Below are 24,156 nucleotides of genomic sequence, written 5' to 3' on the forward strand. Positions count from 1 at the left end.
CTTAGTGGGTGGTCATGATCTCCCCTTATATCCACGCCCTACCTTCTTGACACCACATTTGATGTTGGCTAAATTCCCAAGTCCCAAACTTTTGTTTTTGTTGAGTGTGAATGAAATAGGGAATGCAGCAATCAGCAAAGAAAAAGGCATACCATCAGAGAGACTGTAACAGTCCAGTACATTATGGTTGCATTCCTTGCTAGTTAAGTCACTATGGTAAAATCCTTGGCAGGATTTTTTTTCAATAGTTTATTCATGATGTTCATTATTATGAGTTGTAAAGAGTATGAGAATTTCATTTTTAAAATGTCTTATGGAATGTATCACTTTCTTAGATCTTGTAGACATGCTGTGGAAACCATAACATAAAATATGAGTTACTTACAATAACTAATTTTAATCCCATCTGCTAAGTATGACAACATTAGCATTTCCACTTAATTAAAAACACCCTTAAAGCAGCGATGTTTTAATCACTCCATTTTATTTACTCTCCTCCGGTGTCACTTATAATTGTAACTTTTTATTTTTTAATAATGAGGGATTTTTTTTCTCCTTGCATCACACAAAAAAAGTGCTGTCGATAATTAGCAGTCTTCTGTTATTAGTAGACTCAGGTGTCACAACTGTGTCTCATCCTCATTATAGTAAAAAATTTCACCTATCAGATTCATTATTGCTAGATAATGCGACTGAGAGCCTTTGCAGGCCCTCCAGAAAAGTAATTCAGCCAAGCAAAATTATCAGCTAATTATATTTAGAATCAAAAGCCCAACAACTATTTGCAGATAAATTGTATGAATTGAAGTGAATAGATCTGAATATTAAGATTCATAGATTTAGCTGATGATTTGTTAATTGGAATAAAAAGGTCATTTACTAGTCATTTTAACAATAGATCAATTGGAACCCTATTTATTATTTAACTGGTAGTGCATAAGGATCGGAAATAATGAATAATTGTATTATCAGGAATGTTTTCCAGAATAACAAAATAGGAGGAACTTATGAGGATGCTGTGTGATTTATTTTTAAATATTATAGGCTTGTTCGTGTATTTTAAAATGTAAACTTAAGCTAAATAATAACATTAGTATTTTAACAAGTCCAAAACTAGCTGAAAAAGATTGATCTGGTTTATTGAGTTAGAACTTTAACTAGGAAGTAGATGCTTATTTGTTTTTTTTTTAATTTTTCCTCTTATATCAAATAATGCTGTTCCTAGCTTATTGTATGACATTTCAATTGATAGAGACATTTTGGACATAGTGTGTTATATACTCCTACAACAACTCAAAACGTAAGTCAGCCTGTAATGATTTTCTTTTAGAGTATAGAATAATTCAAATCCATTATTTAAAAGCAGATAATATGCTCTTTCTGAAAAGCCTGTTACTTCACTCTTAATTTATGTAATTATAAGAGAATGTTCATATGTATTTGCTTTTCCATTGGCACAGCATTTTAAAACTGAGTGACTTCAGACATCATGCTTATTTTCTTTTGGTTCGTGAAGTACATCACAGGCTGATATGCTCAAAAGTTTCTTAATGATTTGTGCTACTGCACAGTGTAGTTTATATCTGTGCTTTTCAGACCTGCACATGGAGAAAGGGGTTAGATAGCTTGTTTACTAAAAGTAATGGTTGGTTGTTAAAACCTTTGCATTTCTATTGTGTTTTGTGAAAAACTTAGCATTTTTCCAAAAATTGGAGCTCAAAGTAAATACTTTCCCTTTATACTAATTTCAGTTTAACGTAATAAAAATAGGGAAAACATCACCACTTAAAAACAGTTTAAATTGCATGTACTCTGTCACTGTAAATAAACAAGGTAAACATTGACATGACTTCAGATCATTCTTGGACTGAAAAAAATATGCAGTTCAAAATAAATTCTGCCGTTGGTCAACATTTTGGATGCAATTCAAAGTTTCTCATAAAATAAACATATTTTAAAGAGTGTTTTGAATTTCACTGCATAATTTCTAGCCAACAGAAATGACAGTGGTATCTTCAAGGTTTATGATATGTCAGATCAATAACCATTATGCAAACCGAGCAAGACTGCAAGGGGCAATACCTTCCCTCTGCTTAGCCCCCTCCACCACTGCCACAAGGAGGAAACCTCCTGTAGATGCTCCCTGGGGAAACTCACAATGCAAAACTTTGTGTTTGTTTAATAATAAAAAGTATTCTTTCCTGATAAAATAGAAAGTAAGCTGAATTTTTAGTCAGAAAAGCAAAATGTTCATTAAAATGATCTAAACAAGAGTTTTGCCACAAAGGGAGAGTTTTACATCTGCATAATAACAAATTGTTTCAGAGCATGAGCTTGAAATGAAAATGCCCCATCACAACAGATTGTAAATTTTTTTCCCTGTGCTTTTAAAAGTGCCTCGATCGTTTCTACGGCTTCCCTGCTAAAGTATTTGCTATTTTATTTAAACATTTTTTGAGAAATGAACATTCTGAAGCTTTGCAGCATTATTAAGAAAAGCTGTCCATACTTTCCCATGTTGTTGAATGTGTTTATCTGCTGATTATAAAATGTGTTAAACAGTATTTTAGAAACAACAAAAATGCAGCACTGCGCTTTGATTAATTCAGTGAACAAAGCATATGCTGCCGGTTCTGTCCCATGAAAGTCGGGTATGATCAATAAAATCCTGCAAAGAGCAACTCTGGCATTTAGGAATACACTGCCGACCATGATTTTTGTCCCACTTAGCTTTGGGCTCATACTGCTATCTTAAACAAACAGACCCCTTCTGACTGTGATGCTATGCCTGCTGTACTCTTGTCCTGTCTCTGACATTTCTGCAGGTTGGAAGCTGTGTACTGTGGCTGTTACCCACTTTGTCCCAAAGACTTGGTTTATCCTGAAATATTTCCAGGTAGCTGCTTTCATGTGCTTTTTCTTTGTTGTGATTTAATACAGGATTCATGCTAAACTAAAAGTTTGAAAATAAACTTAAGTAGGAGCAATTGTTTATTTGGCAAGTCAACATGTTAGTGTTAAGGAAAAATTTATGTGTTTTAATACATTAGAGTAAGCTTATATTTACCATCTGTTCTTTTAAGATAACAAAAAAAGCAAGTTTTCAAATAGCATTCTTCATTGTTAGCATACACATCTCATAATGACGGGTTTTTATAAGCAGGTCAGTACTGCTGCAATTGCTAACAGATTTTTTTTAATGATACACACAGAGAAAATTCAAGGATAGAAAGTCATACCAAATTCTTTAAACAATTGACTAGTTAATAATATGCAACTGTTGTACAGAGTGCATACAGCTATAGTACTGGTTCTTTCAAAAAATTCTCATCACTAAATATATCACATATGCATTGTGCTACATTAGAATAATGTATTTTAATCACCCAGAGGAGATGTCTAAACAGCACAACTACACAGTCTTATTTAGCATTAAACATCCTTGTGAGCTGAGGTAACCTTATAAAATCATGCTTAAATAATGTAAAACATGAGGCGGCACAGAGCAATATGCATTTTTAATTAGTAAAGTGACTAATATCGAGTGTGTGCTTTGAGGTTTTTGTTTCATTAAAAATGTATCTGTTTTTCCTGCAGCTGAGTATCTGTATTCCACACCTGAACAGCTTTCAAAAAGGCTCCAGAGTTTCTGCAAGAGACCAGATATTATAAGAAAACATCTTTATAAGGTAGCTATTGAGAAGAAATTTACGTGAGAGAAATGCCACATTTAAGTACAAAGAAAAATTTTTTTAAAAAAAATCTAATTAACATACTGATGTTTAAAGGAAACATTCTAGGGAGGGGTATTGGTTGTTACACTAACAAGGATTAATTAAACTGGATGCCAGTTGTATTAACCTAGGTCTTAGAAAATACGTGCACTTCATGCACAGTACATGCTTTCTTTTTAATTTATTGTTTTCTAAGATGACTGTCCTGTACATTTAGCCCCAAGAGGCTTATAAAAATGAACCTGGATTAATGTAACTCATTAGTTTAAAAGGAAGTAGAAAAAAGATTCCACAATTATACTAATAAGGATAAGCCTTTCTTCTCATCATAATGAAATCGTATGTCCTCAAAAAATTTAGGTGAAAGACATTAGTGAAGTTTGCTGTTGATTTTTGAACAACTATGAAGACACCTTTCAAAAGTTGTATTCCCCTCACCCTGTTCAAAATGGGACATAAAAAATTCTCAGTTTGTTTAGAGTCATGACCATGGGTCTCAGCTCAAAATGTCAAGACAAATGGTTTATATAAATAGTACCATCAGCAGTCACCCCCACTTCCCTTACCTGAATCGAGCATCTTACATTATTGAAATAGCACAAAAAAGCACCTACTGAAAGTGTAAGTAGTTGAAGTGGAATCTGCTTTCTGGGCTTCAAAGGTGGCTCTAGGCCATGAATAATTAACCTTCTTGTGTTCTCTGATTACAGAGTCTTCATTTTTTGTAAGGCTAACATAGTTTACAATCTAGATCATTTATAATACAGAATTTTCATTTTCTGTGTTAAAATATAACCTTCAGCTGACATACACTCCTCTACCTTTTCTCTTTTTGCAAGGCCTAAAATACATATTTACATGGTGATACTTGAAAACATGACTTTATTTCTCCAGGAAACAGTTAAACTTCAACAAAAAGGGAGAAAACCAAAAATGCAATTTAACACCCAATTTCAAGCTCATTATCTTTCATTGTCTATTAACTTGGCAATGGTTCAGAAGGTAGCTCATAATAGTTTAAAATGCTGACTGAACAGTTCCAGGCTTCAGTGTCACTCCCAGAGTTGATACTGTTGTATCATGCATGTGAAGCCTCACAAGGAGCGTGGGCCTCTAAGGCTCACTCTCCTGTTTACTCATTCCAAAGTTCAGTGGTAGTCTTGTTCATATACAGCATGCACCAGTTAGTCCCCCCATGCAATAGGTAAGCAGAATGTGCAGATTATGAAATTAAGGAAATAGAAGTTTTGGTACAAGTGGGTTCTTGTTATATTTGTAATATGAACCTATTTCAGTGTTTTCACAGTTAAAGTATCAACTTTTTGTTATGTTTGGGAAATTTTTTGATGAAATATTTACAAATATGTTATACCATCAAAATTTATTTGTTTTTAATGTTGGTTCAGGTCAAGTCCTATTAGCCTTGTTACTCTAAATCTAAGTCTTCAACTGCTTCACAAGGTCCTGCGACAGTTGTCTATAGTTAGAAAAAGAAACAGATTTCTAACTGAACTTCTTCAATAGAATTACTACCCTTCTGGGATATAGTGTTTATTTTACAAATAAATGGAAAAATTCTAAAAGAATTTTAGCTTTGTTGTGTGATGTTAATATGCAAAATTCTTCACATACTTAAAAAATGGCTCGTAATTAAACTGCTACATTTTGGCTCCCATGAATAGTTTTAGTTTTCACATGATAAAACTTACAACTCAATGTTTTATAAATTAGTAATCTACAAGAACTTACATGTGTATTTTAAGTACTTTTACAATGAATTTTTTATTTTAAATTTATGGCATGCTTTCATATATGTCCTCATTGGTAGATATTAGTAATATTATATCTAAAATGTTTCCAAAATTTAAAGAAATTTATCTAAAAATATAAGATAAAGAGCTTTAAGACAAATGGCCCATCATGAGGTACTGGATTAAAAACCCTAAGAATGGACTCACATCTGGTTTGCCATAGAGAAACAGATCAAACTAGTAAGAATGAGTGTGTTCAAAAGATGGCATAAATTACAATCACGTCTCCAGTTGTTTTGTTCATGTCCTAGTCTCAGGTGGCATTTGTGCTCACTGGATAATGGAGACTTATTTCCCTTCAGGACAGCTTTGCTTACTTATACAATGGAAAAGGACCGTGTGTATTTATGAAAAGAATATATAACTTTTCTTCTTCTTTTTTGTTAATCTCTTCTTTTTTTCTTCTTCTTTCTTTATTTATATTTCTTCCATTGGACGCTTGTGTTTTGCTTTTATGGAGCATATGCTCCTAAGGTCTAAAAGGACAGAATGTCATTGGATTCCTGTACTTGTTTCTTTTACATTTGATGTCTCTTCTTGTTATTAAAGGTTCATGTTTAAAATCATTCCAGCTTCATACTCTATCTAGGATAGACTTTTTCATTTGGATTCACACTTAGAAATTTAATGACTGGGATAAGGCTATTAACACTTGGCTTTCTTCTTTTTGGGGGGATTGGCTTTCTTCTTATGTGAAACCTTGCACATTCAATATGTCTAAAAGGCTGGAGGCTATAACTTGCAGTAGGGTTTAGAGCAGACACAAAACTGATTCTGTCTTGGTGGTGGTCTTTTGTTTCTTGAAGTGACTCTCTGCATTAGACTCTCTAATGATTTCAGGCCTATAATACAGATTTAAATATTCACTCTCTCTCTCTCTCTCTCTCTCTCTCTCTCTCTCTCTCTCTCTCTCTCTCTCTGGTGTGTGTGTGTGTGTGTGTGTGTGTGTGTGTGTGTGTGTGTTTGCACTCGAGAGCTCATGGGCAAATGCACACACATACAAGTAAACACTTAAAGATCATTGGGAAAATCTAATGCATATAAGAAGTAAATGTTTCTTATTAATCCTAAAATCTAAAAAGCCACTTCTTAAAAAATTTACATGTATGAATTACATATAGGTGCTGACTGTAAATGTCTTCTAACATTAAGCTATGTCTTGTTCCAGGTAGGAAATTACACTAACCATAGGGGAAAAGTTTAATTTCACGCACAGTAAGAGCTCTTCTAGATCACTCTGTCTACTGTAAACAAATTTCTAGGATAACTCATAAGACAGACCAAGGTATATTGACTTTTTATATTAACAATAGTATCCTTTCTACAAGAAAGCCTGGACCTAAAGTTGTACTTTTTGCCTCGATTTGTGTTTATGACTCACTGAAATACTATAAAAGTTGTGTGAAACTAACACCCTGTGTTAGTTACAGGCCTTTTATCCTTTTATTTTAAAATCCTTTGAAGAAAAGAAATGGTCCCTTATTATCAGTATTGAAAATAGAGCAAGAATATGGCTAGTGTATAGGGTAGACACAACCCAGGCTAACAGCAGAGGCCACATTTCCATCCTGTTCCTCATTTGCTTTGAGTGTGTGTGGTATGTGTGCCTGTGTATGGTGTCTGTGCGTGAACATCTGTATCTGTGTGTGTGTGTGTGTGTGTGTGTGTGTGTGTGTGTGTGTGTGTGTGTGTGTATCTATCTGTATGTGTCTCTGTACATGTATGTCTGTCTGCGTGTATCTCTATGTGTTCTATGTCTTTGTGTGCTTGCACATGGGTGAGAAGGAGGACAGTGTCCTTTTGCTTTTTGAGAGTGACCTGTAGTTTCTTAAGGTTTTCAGAAGTTAACTGTTGATTTTACTCTGTCCTTCTTAAGTTGTTCAACAGTTGAGACCTATAAAATCTATTATTTGGAGGAAGAAATTTTCAGATTTTTGTCTAAAACTAATTCCAAACAATGATCATGCTTACAAAGCAGACTCGATGCCTGGAAAAGCCATTTGCAGTTGTCTTTATTATGTCAATCTACAACCATTCGAACCAAGCCAAGCTGTTTCTAAGTCTCTTTAAGAGATGGTCACTCTGGAGTTCCCTTTTAATTTAAGCATATAAAGTTAGCTGTGGATAAGCTGTATCTCAACAGCATTGACACTACTCTAAAATCTTACTGTTTCCTGAGAAAATGAAAAGATTTATAGTGATATCTTAAGGACTTATAAAATCTCTAAGCGGCACCTGCCAAATGTAATGCAAATTCTCTGTCTTAAGGTCCTTCTCTCTCTCTTTTTTTTTTTTCTTTTACTCCCGTATACCTTCCTCCTCTCCTTTTCTTCCTTTGCCATGATTTTATGTGGTTTGGCTCTGCTTTGGTGAGTTCAACTTAGTTGAGATTTTGTCATTCTCCATAGGTAAGTTCTTTGCCTGTGGGTTACTCATCTACAGATCTAGAGATTTTTTTTTTTTTTCCCAACCATAATCGCATTTTCCCCTGAGGAACTGCTATAATGAAATAATGAATAAAACCCATTTGGAAATGTGAAGCACCTTATAAATTCCATGTACTAGTAAGGGCATTTATCTTGTGTCCTCGCTCCGTAAGGGGTAAACTCACATTGGCAAAGCTGTGTATTGAGAGTATTGTGTACTTTCTGTGTATAAAAGTTTAAAGACAGGTGGTAAACTTCTAAGAGCAATCATCCATGGCATAAACCAAGCAATGTGTGCAGCAGTGTCCCCATGTGAAAACTGCTTCCTCTCACAGTTGAAATACAGTGCTGCTTTAAACCAGTCAGAAGCCAGGCTTTCCTGGGGTGATAGAGCTTGGTGGCTTTGGGGTTGTATTTGGAGAGATGAGGCGGGTTTGCAGTATGGGTTTTCCACTGTCTGTTTTCAGGGCCCACGCTTCTTCACTGATTTCTCATCTCTCCTCCCCTTGTTGCAGGGTGAAGTGGCTCCATTTTCCTGGGCAGCCCTACATGGTAAATTCAGGTCTCTGCTCACAACAGAACCCAGGGAAGATTTGTGACAGATGGGGCTAAGTCACAAACTTGCAGCCTAAGGCAGAATCTGAAGAACTTTCCAGAGTGTGCCCATATTTACCTGATCAGAGAGAAAAGAAAATCTGCAGAGGAAGCCGAGCCTGGCTGCTTGTCATAGCTGACACAGAGCCATCTGCCACAAACCTGTGGCGGCTTCAGATCTCCAATCCCTGCCACCACCCCAACTCAAATTAAATACAGATTCCTAGAGACGTTATGATGGTTACACATGTCCTCGGCATCACATGTAGGAGACTGTTCAAAAAAAATATGTGGCCTGTTGTATAACCGCACTCATGTATCCCATATGTGGTGCCACATTGAATTTCCGGTTGAATCCGTTTTTATCCTTTGTACTGGATGACATGGTGCCTGAATTCTTTCTTTCTGCCGACACTATGGCAGCCAAACTGCAGCTTCAAACACTCACACTTGGCTGAGTTTCTACCTGGGTTGCCAGGTTATCATCGGAGCCTTCTTGTGTCCTCAAAGGGCCACAGGGCCTAGAAAGAGGATCAGAATGCTACTGAACTAATTGGGCAGCCATCTCAAAGCTGCTGTAGGCAAAGGGCTGCTTTAGCACTTTTCTTTTAGCAAATTAATGACTCTCTGGCACAGGAGTTTTAAGTGAAGGTATTAATAAGGGGTCTGGCAGGTATTCCCATGATTCACAGAGTTTCATTTGCATTTAATTAATCTTAAAGAAACTTGCAAGATAAACAGCTGTAATTCGGACAAACATGGCAGATACAGTGAGTGAAGTCCTCTCATCCATAAAATGAACACAAGATACTTGTTTTACATTTTTTATGGGTAAAAATAGAGAAATCAAAATGCTTCTAACAAAACCTTTATTTGGTACAAATCTTCTTCAAAAATATTTGCATCCAACTACAAATATACCCTCTCTGAGATAAGTCACTTAGGATTCTTGTAGCCAAGCTGCTCTGTTTGTTGGTGTAAAGATATTTTAAATGGCTGGATTGTAAAATAAATTTTTAATAAACTGCCCGCTGTATTTTTAATTAGCATATTCATTTGCGTTTAAGTGTGTGCACCTATCTGTGTTTCTTACTGAATGTTTCCTTGTGTCAGAGAAGACAGAATACAATTGTCTCTTGTAAGGATGAACAAGGATCTGTGTTGCAAACGTTTGTTACATATTATGACATTTCCAAGACTTTCTTTGCATTCTGGAAAGCAGGAGGTAAACATTTGTAGTCATTAAGGTAAAGTCTGTTGATAAACCATCTTCTGTTTACTAACAGGTAAATTGTAACTTCCTCAGCTATTGAAATGAAAAACTTCTATGTACTGCAGAGTGAGGAAAAGCCAGAGAGGTGACTAGACAAGGGCCCACCCTGGGTCTCTGTTCTGTAGAAGAGCTGGGTGGTCTAGAAAGCCTCCAAGATGGAGCAGATGGTTGCACTGAAGTCCTACAGAGCCCATGTGATAGGTATCAAAACAGAAATCAGAAAATCAATCAGGGTTAGGGAGCCATGCACAGTCCTCAGGGTAAAGGCAGTCATGAAGATTGCTGAACCAGGAATGAAATCCCTGAGAGCTGGGGATTTCAAAGCAGGAAATGGAAGCAGCAGAAACAACGAGCTGCCTGTGAGTAGAATCATTCCCACCTACTATGAAAACCACAGTATACCAGGCCACTATGCCACTGGCTTCTTCTCCTGCCTACAAGGAAGCTATTAGACAAAGATACCCTACCTCGCCCATAAAAATAAAGGGATCAGAAGCTCTCAGAAGTCCCATTTTGTCTAAGACTTTGGAATACGGAATCTAGTAGGGATGGCCCATTTAAGAGCAGAACAGACAATACTATTGTAAATAAGAAGCTGGTAGACACCTCTCTTGGGCAAGGTTTTACTTTATGCCCTCTAATGAAGTGATCTACCCAGAAAGATGATTTTCATAGGTAGCCAAAAAGGAGAACTTGGTTTCTTTGGTTTTCTGTGGTGTTTTTTCACTGGTTAATAGGAAGGAATTAAATCTCTTCAGAGAGAATATCCCAAATATTTAAATATTTCCTGCTTCTTTTTTTTTTTCCACATAAGGTCTCCTGTTCCCCCACCTCATCTCAACCTTACTATATAGCCCAATGTGACCTTGAGCCTGGGCCTCCAAGTGTTAGAATTGCAGATGTACACCACTGTGGCTTATGTGACACCAGGTGACTGGAACCCAGAGCTTTGGCAATGCTAGGCAAACTCTACCAGCCATTTTCCTGATTGGGGGCAACTGTGATAATGATACTTCACACAACCTGTGCATGGGATTTTTTCCTTCACTTAAATTCAAATCAGCTTTGTTTTTAGCTATGCTCATCACTCCCCACCGGATAAAAATGTATATTATAGTTGCCACTTAGGAAAAGCTATGCATTCACATTCAGTATTGGTTCATCTAAGTAATAAAAAGTTACATTGACACACAATTCTGAACATTTTTAAGGACACATCTGTGTCTCTATGGGTGTGTGTTCCCGTGCGTACGTGCATGTTTGTGCACATACTTCTCAATAATTGTGACATGGTTAGTGTGGTTGTTAACAAATTACCTGGTGTGTTAAGTCAGTGGAAAACTAAGAATACAGTTAACTCATTATTATTTTAGAAGAGAGGCTAAATAGCCCCAGTAGTTCCTCTTTTTTTAATATGTTGATTGTTTTGAAACTTTAGTCTTTTATAAGGTAATTCTAATTTTTGTCCTTTTAGTTTTAAATCACTAAAATTCTAGCCATTATCAAACCTCATTCAGTGTCTAGGATGCTCTACCTCTACCTACTCTTTGTTTTAACAGGTATTCTGTTGCCTGTTATAGTTCTTAACTTCATCATTATGCCATATTGATCAAGATAGATCAAAAGACTATCAAGACATTGCTGTTTGGCAGGCATCTTTCGAATACAGTGTACTACTCGTATTCCCAAGTCTTCAGGCATACCACATAGAGGGGACAGTAGAAGCCACAATAAAATGGAAACTCTTAGCCATCAAAGGCTGCATGGATTAATTTCAACACCTTGAAATACATCTGGAAGCAAAGACTTCATTTTATGTTGAAAGTGTTAATTATATTTGATATTTTTAAAAGTAAAATCTGTTTTTGAGAAAGCATCTGCTACCCAGAAATATCATGAGCCACAAAAAAGATTTCATATAAGCTTCAAGATACTTCCCATAGGTGATGGAATCAGTCTTTAAATGTTTCCTCGATGTCCTTTAATGCTGCCATGTTCTGTGGTTCTTCTTCTTCTCTAGCCTCCCACTGCAGGAGAAAACTGGAGTGCTGCTCCTCAGATGTTCTACTCTACAATGAAGAGGGTATATTATAAACATCACCATACATGTGTTTCATCTTAAAACCTAAATTGAGATAGGCCATCTTCCCTTAAAGCACTCATTAAAATGCAACTGAGAAAGCTTTTGTTGTTGTTGTGTTTGGTTTTTTTTTTTTTTTTTTTTTTTTTTTTGGTTTTGGTTTTGATTTTTGGTATTTTGAAACAGGGTTTCTCTGTGTAGCCTTGTAGACCAGGCTGGCCTCAAACTCACAGAGATCCGACTGCCTCTACCTCCCGGGTGTTGGGATTAAAGGGTGTGCCACCCCTGCCCAGCTATCCGAGAAAGTTTTAAAACAAGCAGTTTTACCTGCTGCTCAAAGAAGGTAAATATGTGGTTAAAATATTGCACAAAAAGACGAGAATTAACATCAACTTTACGCCTGTCCCTGTGGAGTTCTGGTGGAAAGGGACAAACCTGCAGTAGAGGCTCATTCACTCTGTGATTAACAGCCACCTTCTCTGCATGGGTAGGCCATTGGCTCAGAATGTCTTATTGTTGCTCTTTCTTTCTGTCTCTTATGTGTTTTAAATGTTATTGATGTTATTGTGGGTGTGCTTTTTGACTGGAGCTATAAACACGTTGGGAAGCACGTGGTAAGGGCTTCTGCCCAGTAGCTTTAACATCTCTTGACTTCCTAAAGTAACGACTGAGTCAGAAAACCATTATTTTCCCAGAAAGTGATCAAAGCTGCTCAGACTTCTAATTATGCATGAGAAAATGTCACTCTACTTACCAGGAGCCAGAAACTTCATTTTAAACTAGACACACATCATATGGACAAAGTCAGGCTTCGCTATCCATGGGTTCCCTAAGCTTTTGGTCTTGAACATGCAGAGATCCTAGCAGCCCTTCCACCTGACTTTCAACCCCAGAAGCTCTGAATTGATTGGCTTTAAGAGCTAATCTGTAGTGCTTCTGTGATTCCCTATCAGTTACTGTGTTTAAAGACATACTGTAGAATGTTCAATGTCACTCCTACTGGGAAAACATACTTGTGTGACTTTTTTTTTATTTTTGGAATGTGAAGTCATTTGTGTTTGAAGTTTTAATGTTCCCAGTATCAATTCACAACTTAGAAAATTAAACCATACCATCATACTTAGGAACCAGAATATGTTAGAGCTACAGAAAGAGAAACAATTGGGTCTTTGAGAAATCACCAAGTTCAAGTTTCAGTACTCAGTTGGACCCCTTAATTTGATCTTCCCCACCCACTCCAGACAAAAGGCAACAGGTTTGTGGCCAAATGGATGATGCTAAGAGGCACATGAGAGACCATGAAGTGTGACCAGTATTTTGTATATTTTTGTAATTGTTTTTTATCTGGCCTTTAAGGGGACATTGAATGTGCATGGTGTCTGTCACCATCTCCACCATTATCTGTGTTCTTACATTGTTCTGGATTTATCTGTGTGGGTAATTTATTGGTTCTCTTGCCGAACATTTGTCTCTAGGACCTCTCAATTTTACATGGGAAACTGCAGCCCTAAGGGGACACTGTCCTGCTTTAGTTTCCATGAAGGAAGAATCATATCTGGACTCACATGTTCCCAAGCTCTTTCTTGAGTTTGTGATTAATTCCATTGGTCAAGCCCTACAAAGAAGGGGAAGTAGAAAGTGTGTGTCTCCATCTATTGGCTTGCTGTGGTCTCCCAGCTCTAGCTATCAGATGAAGCATGGACCAGTAAGTTGCTAATATGGTCTCTACAGACATATCCCTGCTTCTTCTGGCCATGTATGCATTCTAAATCAACAAAAGGAAAGCAATGCAAAGGCATTGATTTCTGGTGCTAGAACCTCGGAATGGTGCCTGTAATATTTCTGAACCAACTCTTCTCTGTTTTCTTTAAAATCTACAAGGATGATGTTGCTCATCTCCAAGCTGTGGAAGTCAGCCCCACATTCTCTCAGGGGGCTGGGGCTGGCAGGGAACACTGATGCTGTGGCACTTTAGTTTTGCAGTGCTAGGCCTGCTTCCTCTCATCTCAGTAGATAACTCAGGAACAATATCCTGGGATGTATTTCCCTGGGAAGAAAGAGAATAGAGGAGTAACTTTAAAAGAAGCTACTTCTGAGATGGTACTAGACTCTAATTCATAGGGAAATTTATGCCTGAGATATGAATTTCTGAAAATAGAGAGCTTTTTTAAAGGAAAACACTGACACATCCTTAATTATAGAGTAATAAATACCGATGGCATATTATCTTCTGATATTTCCTTACACAGATATCAAAGCATGCAGCTGTTTTTGAAAACTGATAATCAAATACAATGTAAGTCTATTACATCTTGTTCATACAGCCCACCCCTACCAAACAGCACTATGGAGAACTGAACAGTGAGAGGCAGAGTCGATGCTAGCAAAAACATAACTGAACAAATTAGCTTTGAATTGTAACTTAAGAATCGCAGTCAAACCAAAATGCCTGTCCTTGCCAGGAAAGGCATTCCAAAGAGCACGCCAAGAAAAAAGCTGTTGCTTCAGGATTATGGAGCAGTTCTGAAAAGCCCGAAGAACTTAGTGATCAATCAGGGAAATAGGGAGTAGTAACTATACAGCCGGAGGATTATAAAACTTAGAAAACATTACTAGTGTTGTGGGGAAGTAGAGCGAGCAGGGTTTTACCAGAAAGGACTAAGCTCCTAGCTCCTTTTTTTTTTTTTTTTTCCTTCAGTCCGGGCAGCAGAGAGAAAGAATCATGGTCGAAGAAAAGTATGTGGACAAATGTGGGGGGGAGGAGGTAGAAGAGGAAATGAAGGTTAAACAAGGCCAATATGATTCAGAATAAAAGAGAGGGAGGAAGTAGAAGGAGCCAGCTGCAATTACTAACGTTACATTAAGAAGAGCTGAAATGGAGAGGGGGAGTTCTGAGTATTTTACTAAGTGGATTAATGTCCTCTTCCTTGAGTGTCTGAAGTTGCTGATTTTAATTTATTTGGTTCAGGGATTTATTGTGAAATTCTTAATGGGAGGAGGGGATAAATAGGGACAGTTATAAACACTTAAAACTAGGAAAGAGAAATGGAGTTTGAAGCTATGGACAAAGTTGAGTTTTAAAAAACAAGTATTTAGCCCATACAAGAACTTAATGAGAAATAAGTACATTTAAAAGAGAAACAGAAATCCCCTATCGATGTGTGAAGCCAAGGTTTCTGAGTGACTTAGGAACTGGTTTTGTTGCCATTCTCTGTTCTCTACCCATTGAAAAATGAAGAAATCTTTGGCATCTAGAAACCCATTCGAGAGCATCACTTGTTAGTATAAATTGAATTCTGTCCTGCTCTTTGGTGGGTGGTAAGAATTAACAAGGGCAATGGGATGATGCACTCAAAGGGAAGCTGAAAGGAAAGGCGGTCTCCCGATTTGCTTTTTCCTTACTTATTTTTTCGGAGGGATAAAGCCAGAATATGCAGAGGGTGTGGCTAGCTCACAGCCATGGATGCTGAAGAGGTTCTGTAGCATTCGCCTAAAGATGTGTCAGAAAGTGACGAGTGGACAAAACCCTCTGTGATTTGCTTCTTTCTGATTTGTTATCCTTAAGTCTACTTGAGGGGAGCGGAAAACGCTGCTTCTCTGTCTTCAACCAGTGAAGAAACTTAACCGGTTGTGTTTTATTCCAACGACAAGACTGTCATCTGGCTGCAACTAGTCCACACACATCTTGGTTCAGGCATTTGCCTGCCCAATAATGTCAGGATCATTTACATTGAAAATATGCATCAGAAGGTATTTAAGAATTACTGATATGCAGCTATTAATCTTGAATGCTAATGGTATGATTTGGGGTGTGGGCAAATCACTTAACTGGAACCACATGAAAAAGCACTTGTAATTTTTTTCCCTAAAGTGCTGTGGGGAGAAATGGTATTGTTGGGGAAAAAAATACAATAGAAAAGCAGGAGAGCTACTCCTGTGATGGGGAGAGGTTGGTAAAAGGACTTAGAAGTTATGTGGCCTAGCCGCCTTTAGCATGGCTCATGGCTGTGCAGGCAGACCAAGTACTATGCTTCTGAACTGACACAGCGGCAGCGCCAGGAAATCCAGAAAGGAACACAGGATGGTGGTACAGGACGATTCTCAAAGGTCATTTACCCTATTTTAGTATTGGCCGTCCGGGTGCAAGACTAGAGGTTTTTTAATCATGGTAAGCCAGGAGCCTCGGAGCCTGTGCTTTGCAGAACTTGGGACATGATGGAGTAACCTCTACCTTAAATCCCAGGGGCAGCAGGGTGGAGATTGTTTGGGGCACCTGATTAATTAAAAGAAAAAGGAGAAAGAGTGTCATTTTCCTATTTGACCCAAAGAGCCATAGAGGACTTGTGCTCTGGTGCTTGCAGCTACGGTCCCCGGATTTCGGTCGGCTGGCTTTGCCCCTGTATTTCTAGCGTGGTGATAGCAGGCCCATAAAATGGAATCTACAGAACTGTGAAACTCTGTGTGTGTGTGTGTGTGTGTGTGTGTGTGTGTGTGTGTGTGTGTGTGTGTGTGTGTGTGTGTGTGTGTGTGTGTGTGTGTGTGTGTGTGTGTGTGTGTGTTGTAAGGGTATTACTGAAGATAAATTGCAACACTTTAAGCACCAAATTTTAAAACTTAAAAACGTATGAATGGAATCTACAGAACTGTGAAACTCTGTGTGTGTGTGTGTGTGTGTGTGTGTGTGTGTGTGTGTGTGTGTGTGTGTGTGTGTGTGTGTGTGTGTGTGTGTGTGTGTGTGTGTGTGTGTGTTGTAAGGGTATTACTGAAGATAAATTGCAACACTTTAAGCACCAAATTTTAAAACTTAAAAACGTATGAATAATGAAGTTTTAAAGCAGCAAAATGTGCTGGAGCCGAGTATTTATAGTCTTTTTCTGTAAGAGGTTCCCCAGACCTCTGGGTGCATCAGCAAACTGTCCTCCTACACCATCGAGTGTGCAGCTGCGATTTGGCCCCAGGCACCACCTACCCATAGTTTCTACCTCATGCATTTTACATTGCACACATAATAAATGGGAGCGCCCCCCCCCCCTTGGTGCTCTGTGTTTCCTTTTGTCGCGACCATCAGCTGACACTTGGAAAATATAACGTTCAGTTTTGTATGTCTTTAATCTGTAATTAAGGATCCCTTGTCCCAGGCTTGCCACCTCTGTCCTCCCTCCCGCCCAGCACAAGTCTCTACCCTCCGTGGGGTCTGATCCGTGCTGCAGTCTGGGACTTTCGGGGCCGTGCTGCGGGACACCCCGCCCGCGAATGCTGACGAATGAGCCCTGCCGCGGTCCCCGCTCTGCAGTGCAGGCCTGGGGTCGCCAGTAGCAGGGCACCACCCGAGAACCGGTGGCTTCCGCCCTGGACAGCGCGTTCGGCTCCGCGCAAAAGGGCGAGGGCGGACGGCACTTTGGCTCTGGAAAAGCAGGGCACTGGAGAGTTTTCGATGTCCCGACGCCCTCGCAAGCGCAGGACCCGGCGCCGCAGCCGCTGGAGCTCGCGGGGCCGCGATGGAGTCGCGACCCCGGGCATTTGGCGTTACTCCGACTCCGGCTTCAGCGTCCCTGCAGTCTCAGTGACAGTGCGCTGGAGACTCGGTTCCAGGGTGGCTATGCTCAGCCCTCAGATCGCCAATCTGAAGATGCACTGGGCAGACAAGAACTGCTGCTTTCTCTACGCACATGCACACTGGTTTAAAGTTTGACCTACGCAGACCCCAGTGGAGATGGGCGATGGACACGAGGATTCTGCAGCAAAGACTCCGGGCTATACGTTTAAAACACTCCTCTCCACTCTGGCATTGTCAGACTCTGATTTAAATCACATGCCCAGAACGAGTGTTCTTTATTTTTTGTTGTTTGTTTGTTTGTTTGTTTGTTCTTCCCCAGTCACATCATGCCTGTATATTGTGGATTAAAACTGTGTTCCTTCACCTGTCCACCGCGGATTGTTTTGGAGGACGGGGGCACGGAGTATTTAAAGTAATTTATTTAGTCAAAGCGTCTTTAGAAGCAGCGTGTCTTTATTTGTCCTTCACTTGCTTTAAGTTTGAGAGAAATGGGGAAATTGTTTAGTATTTTGAAACTTCAGATTGCTTGAAAAGCTTTCCATGCGAGTGCTATGAATCATATAATTACCTATTTGAATGTGTAGGTATAGAGGTACAAGTTAAGAAAAAAGGGGGTCCACGTTCTCTGGAACCAACAATGGCCTTTCCCTTCACCTCCCATGTAGCATAAATGACACTGTACATAGTCTATACCTGAATATAGTACAACTCCCTTTCTCTTTTTGCCAAAAATAAGGTTGTATGCAAAAAGTGATGTACAACTGGACACTAAATGCTACCCTATTAGTTAACCCGGAGGGCCCATGACCATCTTTGACACCACTGGAGATTTTTTTCCCCATACTATTTGAAATATTTCTCAAATTGTGATTCAAAATATGAGTAAGTTGGCTAAAATGTGAGAAAAATCTTTATTCCATGCCTACCGCAAAAGAGACTGTAAGAGGGTGGCCTACAAGAGCCTACCCTGGGAGAGCTGCCCAAGAATGAGTGCTGAGCATACTTAGAGGAGACTAAGTTAGACAGCATGATGATGGGGCTTTCAGAATCACAAAACTGATTGAAATACCCGGCTCATTACTTATTCATCACAGCAAACTTCACAAATCTTACAATAGTGTTTGGAAACTAAGCACCTTCTATTTTGCACATCAGAACAGCAGATGTGTCTCCCTTCCAAACTGCTAAAGGGTTAAAGCTATCATTTAGAAAAACATCTCAGGAAATGACATTAAGATCTGATACATTTCCTTTTCTCTCTGGCAATAATGTCACCAGAAGAAAATAGCTGTACATATATACATATATTGATATCATGACAATGTTTCTCCTTCTGAGCACAAGCTATAAGCTTCAAACCAATTCCCGTGTGTGTGTGTGTGTGTGTGTGTGTGTGTGTGTGTGTGTGTGTGTGTGTAAAACTGATAGACACTTTCACTACTATGAAAGCTGTCAAGCAAATGAAGGGGAACTTCTTTTAACTCCATAATAGCAGGTTACATAGTAAATGAACACTGATGGTCAAATAGCCAATTATGGAATAAATATCCGTTGTTTACAGAGAGGTGTTAAATGAGCCTTTGGAGTGCTGAGGATTAGGCCTGCTAAGCTACAATTTGTTCTTCAACCCATTATGCCTTCCCTTCCACAGGCCAGTGCCACTGTAGGTGGTGAGCACACAGAGCATGTTTCTCTGTTGATTTTAGTTTGCTTTATTTCAATGCACACTGTTGTTTACTTTTTAAAATTTAAATAAATGTCAGCATTGTATAATTTCTATGTTAACAAAGCAGTGAGCAAAATCCCTTGTATGTTTATAAAATATTATTGTTTAATTCACATAGTTTAGAAATTCCAAATGTTGAGAATAGGAAGGAGGCCAAATACCATCTGTTTATAACTATGATGCATCGTAATATGTGTACTTTTAAAAAGAGTTTGGTCAATCATGCCACTATTTTATCTGCTCAGAATATGTTGAAGATTTAAAATGTAATTTACAGGATTACTTTTAGTATGTTGCACCCAACTGTGAGTTGAAAAGGAATCACTATCTTCTGTTTCCCTCAAATTAATCATGTAACAGCCCCAATTAATGGGGGCTGTTAAAAGTGGCACTTTTGCTTAGCTACAGAATTAGTCTAACTTTGGCGCAGTCCACATTCTTGAGGCTGATTTAAAAAAAAAAAAATCAAACTCCAAGGACAAATGAAATAAAGACAATCTCCTGTCTTTCTGCCAGGAGATAGTCACTTAGCATGGGTGGCAGGGATGGTAGCTAATAATTAGCTAACATCAGCCCTGAGAAGTCACCTGTGAAGCAGCACTCTTTGATAGTTGGTTGAAAAACATTTGACACTGCCTGAATTTAAAGTAGTATTTTCCTGTCCCTGAAATGTCTTTTTTTAACTTACCTTTTATTTCAAATATATCTAATTACATACGATGTAACAAAAGGAACCACACTTCCTTAGAATACATGATCTAAGGTATTTTTGGTTGGTTGATGGTTGGTTGGTTGGTGTTAGGTTCTTTGTTTTGCTTTTGTAAATTACAAGCTGAACTTGTTTTAGTTAAGAATTCTATTCAAACTAGAAAGACTAGAGAGCCTGGTAGCATTCTGCTACAGAGAACTACAGTTTTGAAGACCAGAGGTGATTTTAGATTCTCATGCCATTCTCTCTCTCTCTCTCTTTCTCTCTCTCTCTCTCTCTCTCTCTCTCTCTCTCTCTCTCTCTCTCTCTCTTTCCCTCCCTCCCTTCCTCCCTTCTTCCCTCCATCTCCCCCTCCCTTCAAAGATGAAGCCAGATGTCCTGAAGAGGGTTTGGAAAATATGATAAAAAACAGTCCTTAGCAGATGATAGTGACTTGATTGATTCTCACAAGGTAAACTGTGTAAGGGCCCAGTCTTGAGATGCTTTCATAGATAAGCATGTGCAGAAACATGACAACAAGCTCCCATCAACTGAGCACTTTGTGATGTTTTACTTCTCACTGGGTGTTCAATGAGAGAACAGTGCTGTAAAGTGGTGTCTTTGTACTATTCAGTAATATCTTTTTTTCTCAGACATTTTAGTTGTAGCAGCTCAATCTAAAATTATACCAACATAGATTACTTAGTTATACATAGCTAAGAACAGTGGGAATACTTTATCTAAGAAAACAAACTGACCTATATATACAGTTTCCCATTAAATTTTACATGTTAAAGAGCCGTTTCCTTTTCTTTCATATCAATTGGATCTTCACATTCTAGAAATATGATGAGGTAGGCAGGAAGATGGGAAGGATAAAAATGACAGTGGAGGAAGAAAATCTAAGATGGCATTGGAATAAGATTGTTCTAGTACAAAGCTGTCAAGACTGGTTTGCATGGATAAGACCTAATTATTATGAGTGCCACTGTTGCCTGGATTGTTACATTCAGATATTAAACAACCGAGGGAAGCTCCCAAGGAGGCCTTCTTGATATCCATGGGCCAGTTCTCAAATCCAGCGTTCTTCAGTAAGATCGCGCTAGGTGTCCATGTTCTCATTGTGTGAGACAAAGAAGGCCTTTTAAAGCATTTGCAATTTAGAAATGAGCCACCAGACATAAAATGAATGTGACTGTATAATGTTACCTTCCATAATTACGAAAGCAACAATGATTTTGAATGGATGAATCATTTGAACATGCTTTTCATTCTGAATACTTTGGCTAGCAGTTAATTCCTAAACTAGGGAAACAAGCCATAAGATGAATGAATTCCTTAGCACTATCCCCATCTGCTAAACAGCAGTGTGTATATGATCAGGCTGGAATTAGCAGGTAGGTGTACAAATATGATCTCCTTAGACCCAATGTAGAGCCCCAGCAATTAATGATCTGTGCATATATGTCATTGATTTAATGTAATTTGATAGCCAATACTCTTTATAAATATACTTTAATAGGAGCTGAATAGTTGGTTTTGTTGTTGTTGATGTTGTTTTAAAGAGCACTATTGCTCTTGCAGAAGCCCCACATTCAGTTCCGAGAACTCACATGGTAGTTCTCAACCATAGGAACAACTCTAGTTCCTAGATATCTAATACCATGTTCCCACCCCTGCAAGTACCACACACATACATGTAGACAAAACATGCACACACAGAGAATAAATAAATATCTTAAAGTATATCCTTTAGAAAAGGTTACTGAGTCCTGAAGGAAAATATAGTATTTAAATTGGGTAAAAGATAAAAGAAACAAAAAAATGTATAAGCAACTAGCTACTTCTAATTACTCTGAAACATGCCAGAAGGTTTATCTTGTCTTGCTTTTTATGGACACCTGACCTGAAGAAAAGTACATCAAGGACTTCGACTAAACAAACAATAAAGATAGCTGTATGAATGACATATGGATATACGGATAAAACACACAACAAAAACCACCCATTTTTTTAAATGAAGATAAATTTAATATGCATAGTAAATAATAAATGCTATTCCATTTCATGTGACAGCTCATTAAGGGGAAAGCCCACATGGACTCTTCACTGAAAGGGAAAAGGTTGGATAGAACAGTGTAATTAACTGTTTGCTCCTTTAGCGTAAAGGAGAGCGAAATGGAGTAAGATTTATTTTCATTCGGACCTCCAGTAACCTCAGAAATCAAATCAGACTCTACAAAATAAATAATACAAGGAGGAGCTGGAGAGATGGCTCAGCAGGTAGGAGTGTCCGCTGACCTTCCAGAGGACCTGTGTTCAGTTCTCAGCATCCACATTGAGTAGCAGCTCACACCTACCTGCAAGTCTAGCTCCAGGGAATCTGATGTCCTCTTCTGACCTCCTGGTGCACCCACAAACACCTGCAGGTGCATATATATATAATTCTAAAAACAAAAAGGAAGGAAGGAAGGAAGGAAGGAAGAAATGAAACTTAAAAATAAGAAATAAAAGGAATTCTGATTATTCTCCTGCTAGAGACTGCAGTTGGCCCCACTGACTGCTGTACCCCAGCATCTCTGCTCTAGCGTTCTTTGCTTTTTGTGGGAATACCTTTGCAAGTTTTAGGAAGCTGAGTTCCTACATGTTCTCTTGGACCTTCTCCTGTCTGAATCCATTGTGAGACAGCCATTCTCTTGCACTTGTGTAGCTCTTTAGCATTTTGATGGACTTTTCCATCTGTCATCTGACTTAAGTTTTATAATACCCTATGATACAGAGTATTAATTAGAGCTTAAGTCACAGATTTCAGTGAAAGCAACTCTGACTACACTGCTGGTAAGTCACACAGCTGGGTCTAGATGGCCTATCACGTGTCACACACTTTCCCCTTTTCACTTAAGATTACATAGCCCATACTTGCTGGAAATATATATATATATATATAGATAGATAGATAGATAGATAGATAGATAGATAGATAGAGAGAGAGAGAGAGAGATGAATTTGCAACTACAGGAGGATGATAATAGAGAGAAGAAATCAAAGAAAATAAAGGTCTTTGGCTTCTTCGGTGGCACAAGAAAGAATAAGCTTTTAAATCACCCCTTTCTGGTTAAAAAGTGTGTCAAAAAGTGTACTATATAAATCAAAAATAAATTCAAAGGTTATGATAGTACTCTCTTGGGTTTTTCAGTTTTTTCTAAAGATTATTTTTATGAGTGTATATGTCTGAGTATTTGCATGGCATATATGTCTGTGTACTGGTGGCAGCAAAGGAGGAGGTAGTTCTATCATTCAAAAGCTGAGGGAGGAGATTTTCAAGTTCAGCGGCCAGTGCCACACAGAGAGTTCTACTACAAGCTAGTATAGGCTATGTAGTGAGATCTTGCTAAACAAACAAACACAAACTGTAAAAAAGGAAATCACCCAAACCCTGAGCCAAGATAAGGCTGGCCAAGATAAGAAGGAAGTGGCTGTGAGGTGGGCAGCCCTGCAAATATTGAGGTCTGCTTCAGTCATAGCCTCTACGGTGTACAAAAACTTCTAATAAAATGTATTTGGTTACAACCAGGCAAAGTGGCACATGCCTTCAGTCCCAACACTCTGGAATCGGACACAGGGTGATCTCTGTGACTTTGAGGGCCAGCCTGGTCTATGTAAAGAGTCCCAGGACAGCCAGGGCTACTTTGAAAGATCCTGTCTCAAATTTTAAAAGTAAAAAAATAAATAGTATTTGTTGTAACTACTACTGTGATCATTTGAACTTTAGATGTTTGGGTGAACTTCAGATGTTTAGATGTTTGCAGATATCATTTGCTTTTTCTCTCTAATTTCTATATTTTTGCCTTTTTAGTTATTATTAATATAGACCAAAAATCTTAGTTGGCAAAATTTGTTTGTTTTTTGGAGACAGTCTCTCTGTGTATCCCTGGGTGCCCTGGAACTCACTCTGTAGACCTGACTGACCTTGAATTCACAGAGATCTGCCTGCCTCGGCTTCTCAAGTGCTGGGATTAAAGGCATGTGCCACCACCACCATGCATAATGTTTAATGATTTTAAAAAAGTTTTGTAACAATAATTTCCCAAATATGTTTAATGTCTTACTTTATACCTGTTCATATATTCCCTATTCATCCATACAACAATTCATTTAGGTTATGTTTCATTATGTTATAATGGAAGGCATAGATTAGTAAGAAAAGACCCAAATATAAAGAGAATTTAAATAAGCTCAAACTAAGGCAACCTTTCTACTTTAGAAC

General features: G+C 38.3%; 1 protein-coding gene across 22 annotated transcripts in view; it reads left to right on the forward strand.

The window, feature by feature from the left end:
- Gtdc1 (glycosyltransferase like domain containing 1) overlaps window positions 1–9,614 on the forward strand; it is a 329,610-nt gene extending 319,996 nt beyond the window's left edge. For 19 of the 22 annotated variants that reach the window (XM_035446166.1, XM_035446163.1, XM_035446172.1 and 16 more), the window contains 3 exons: window positions 2,826–2,896; window positions 3,598–3,689; window positions 8,487–9,614. In XM_035446166.1, coding sequence (XP_035302057.1) covers window positions 2,826–2,896; window positions 3,598–3,689; window positions 8,487–8,570 — 247 coding nt within the window. In that variant the 3' untranslated portion in view covers window positions 8,571–9,614. The remainder of the gene's footprint in view (window positions 1–2,825; window positions 2,897–3,597; window positions 3,690–8,486) is intronic. The other 3 variants (XM_035446160.1, XR_004770443.1, XM_035446164.1) reach the window with 3 other exon arrangements.
- The last annotated feature ends 14,542 nt before the right edge of the window (window positions 9,615–24,156 follow it).

Source organism: Cricetulus griseus, chromosome 6 (assembly GCF_003668045.3).
Source record: "Cricetulus griseus strain 17A/GY chromosome 6, alternate assembly CriGri-PICRH-1.0, whole genome shotgun sequence".
Lineage (NCBI taxonomy): Eukaryota > Metazoa > Chordata > Mammalia > Rodentia > Cricetidae > Cricetulus > Cricetulus griseus.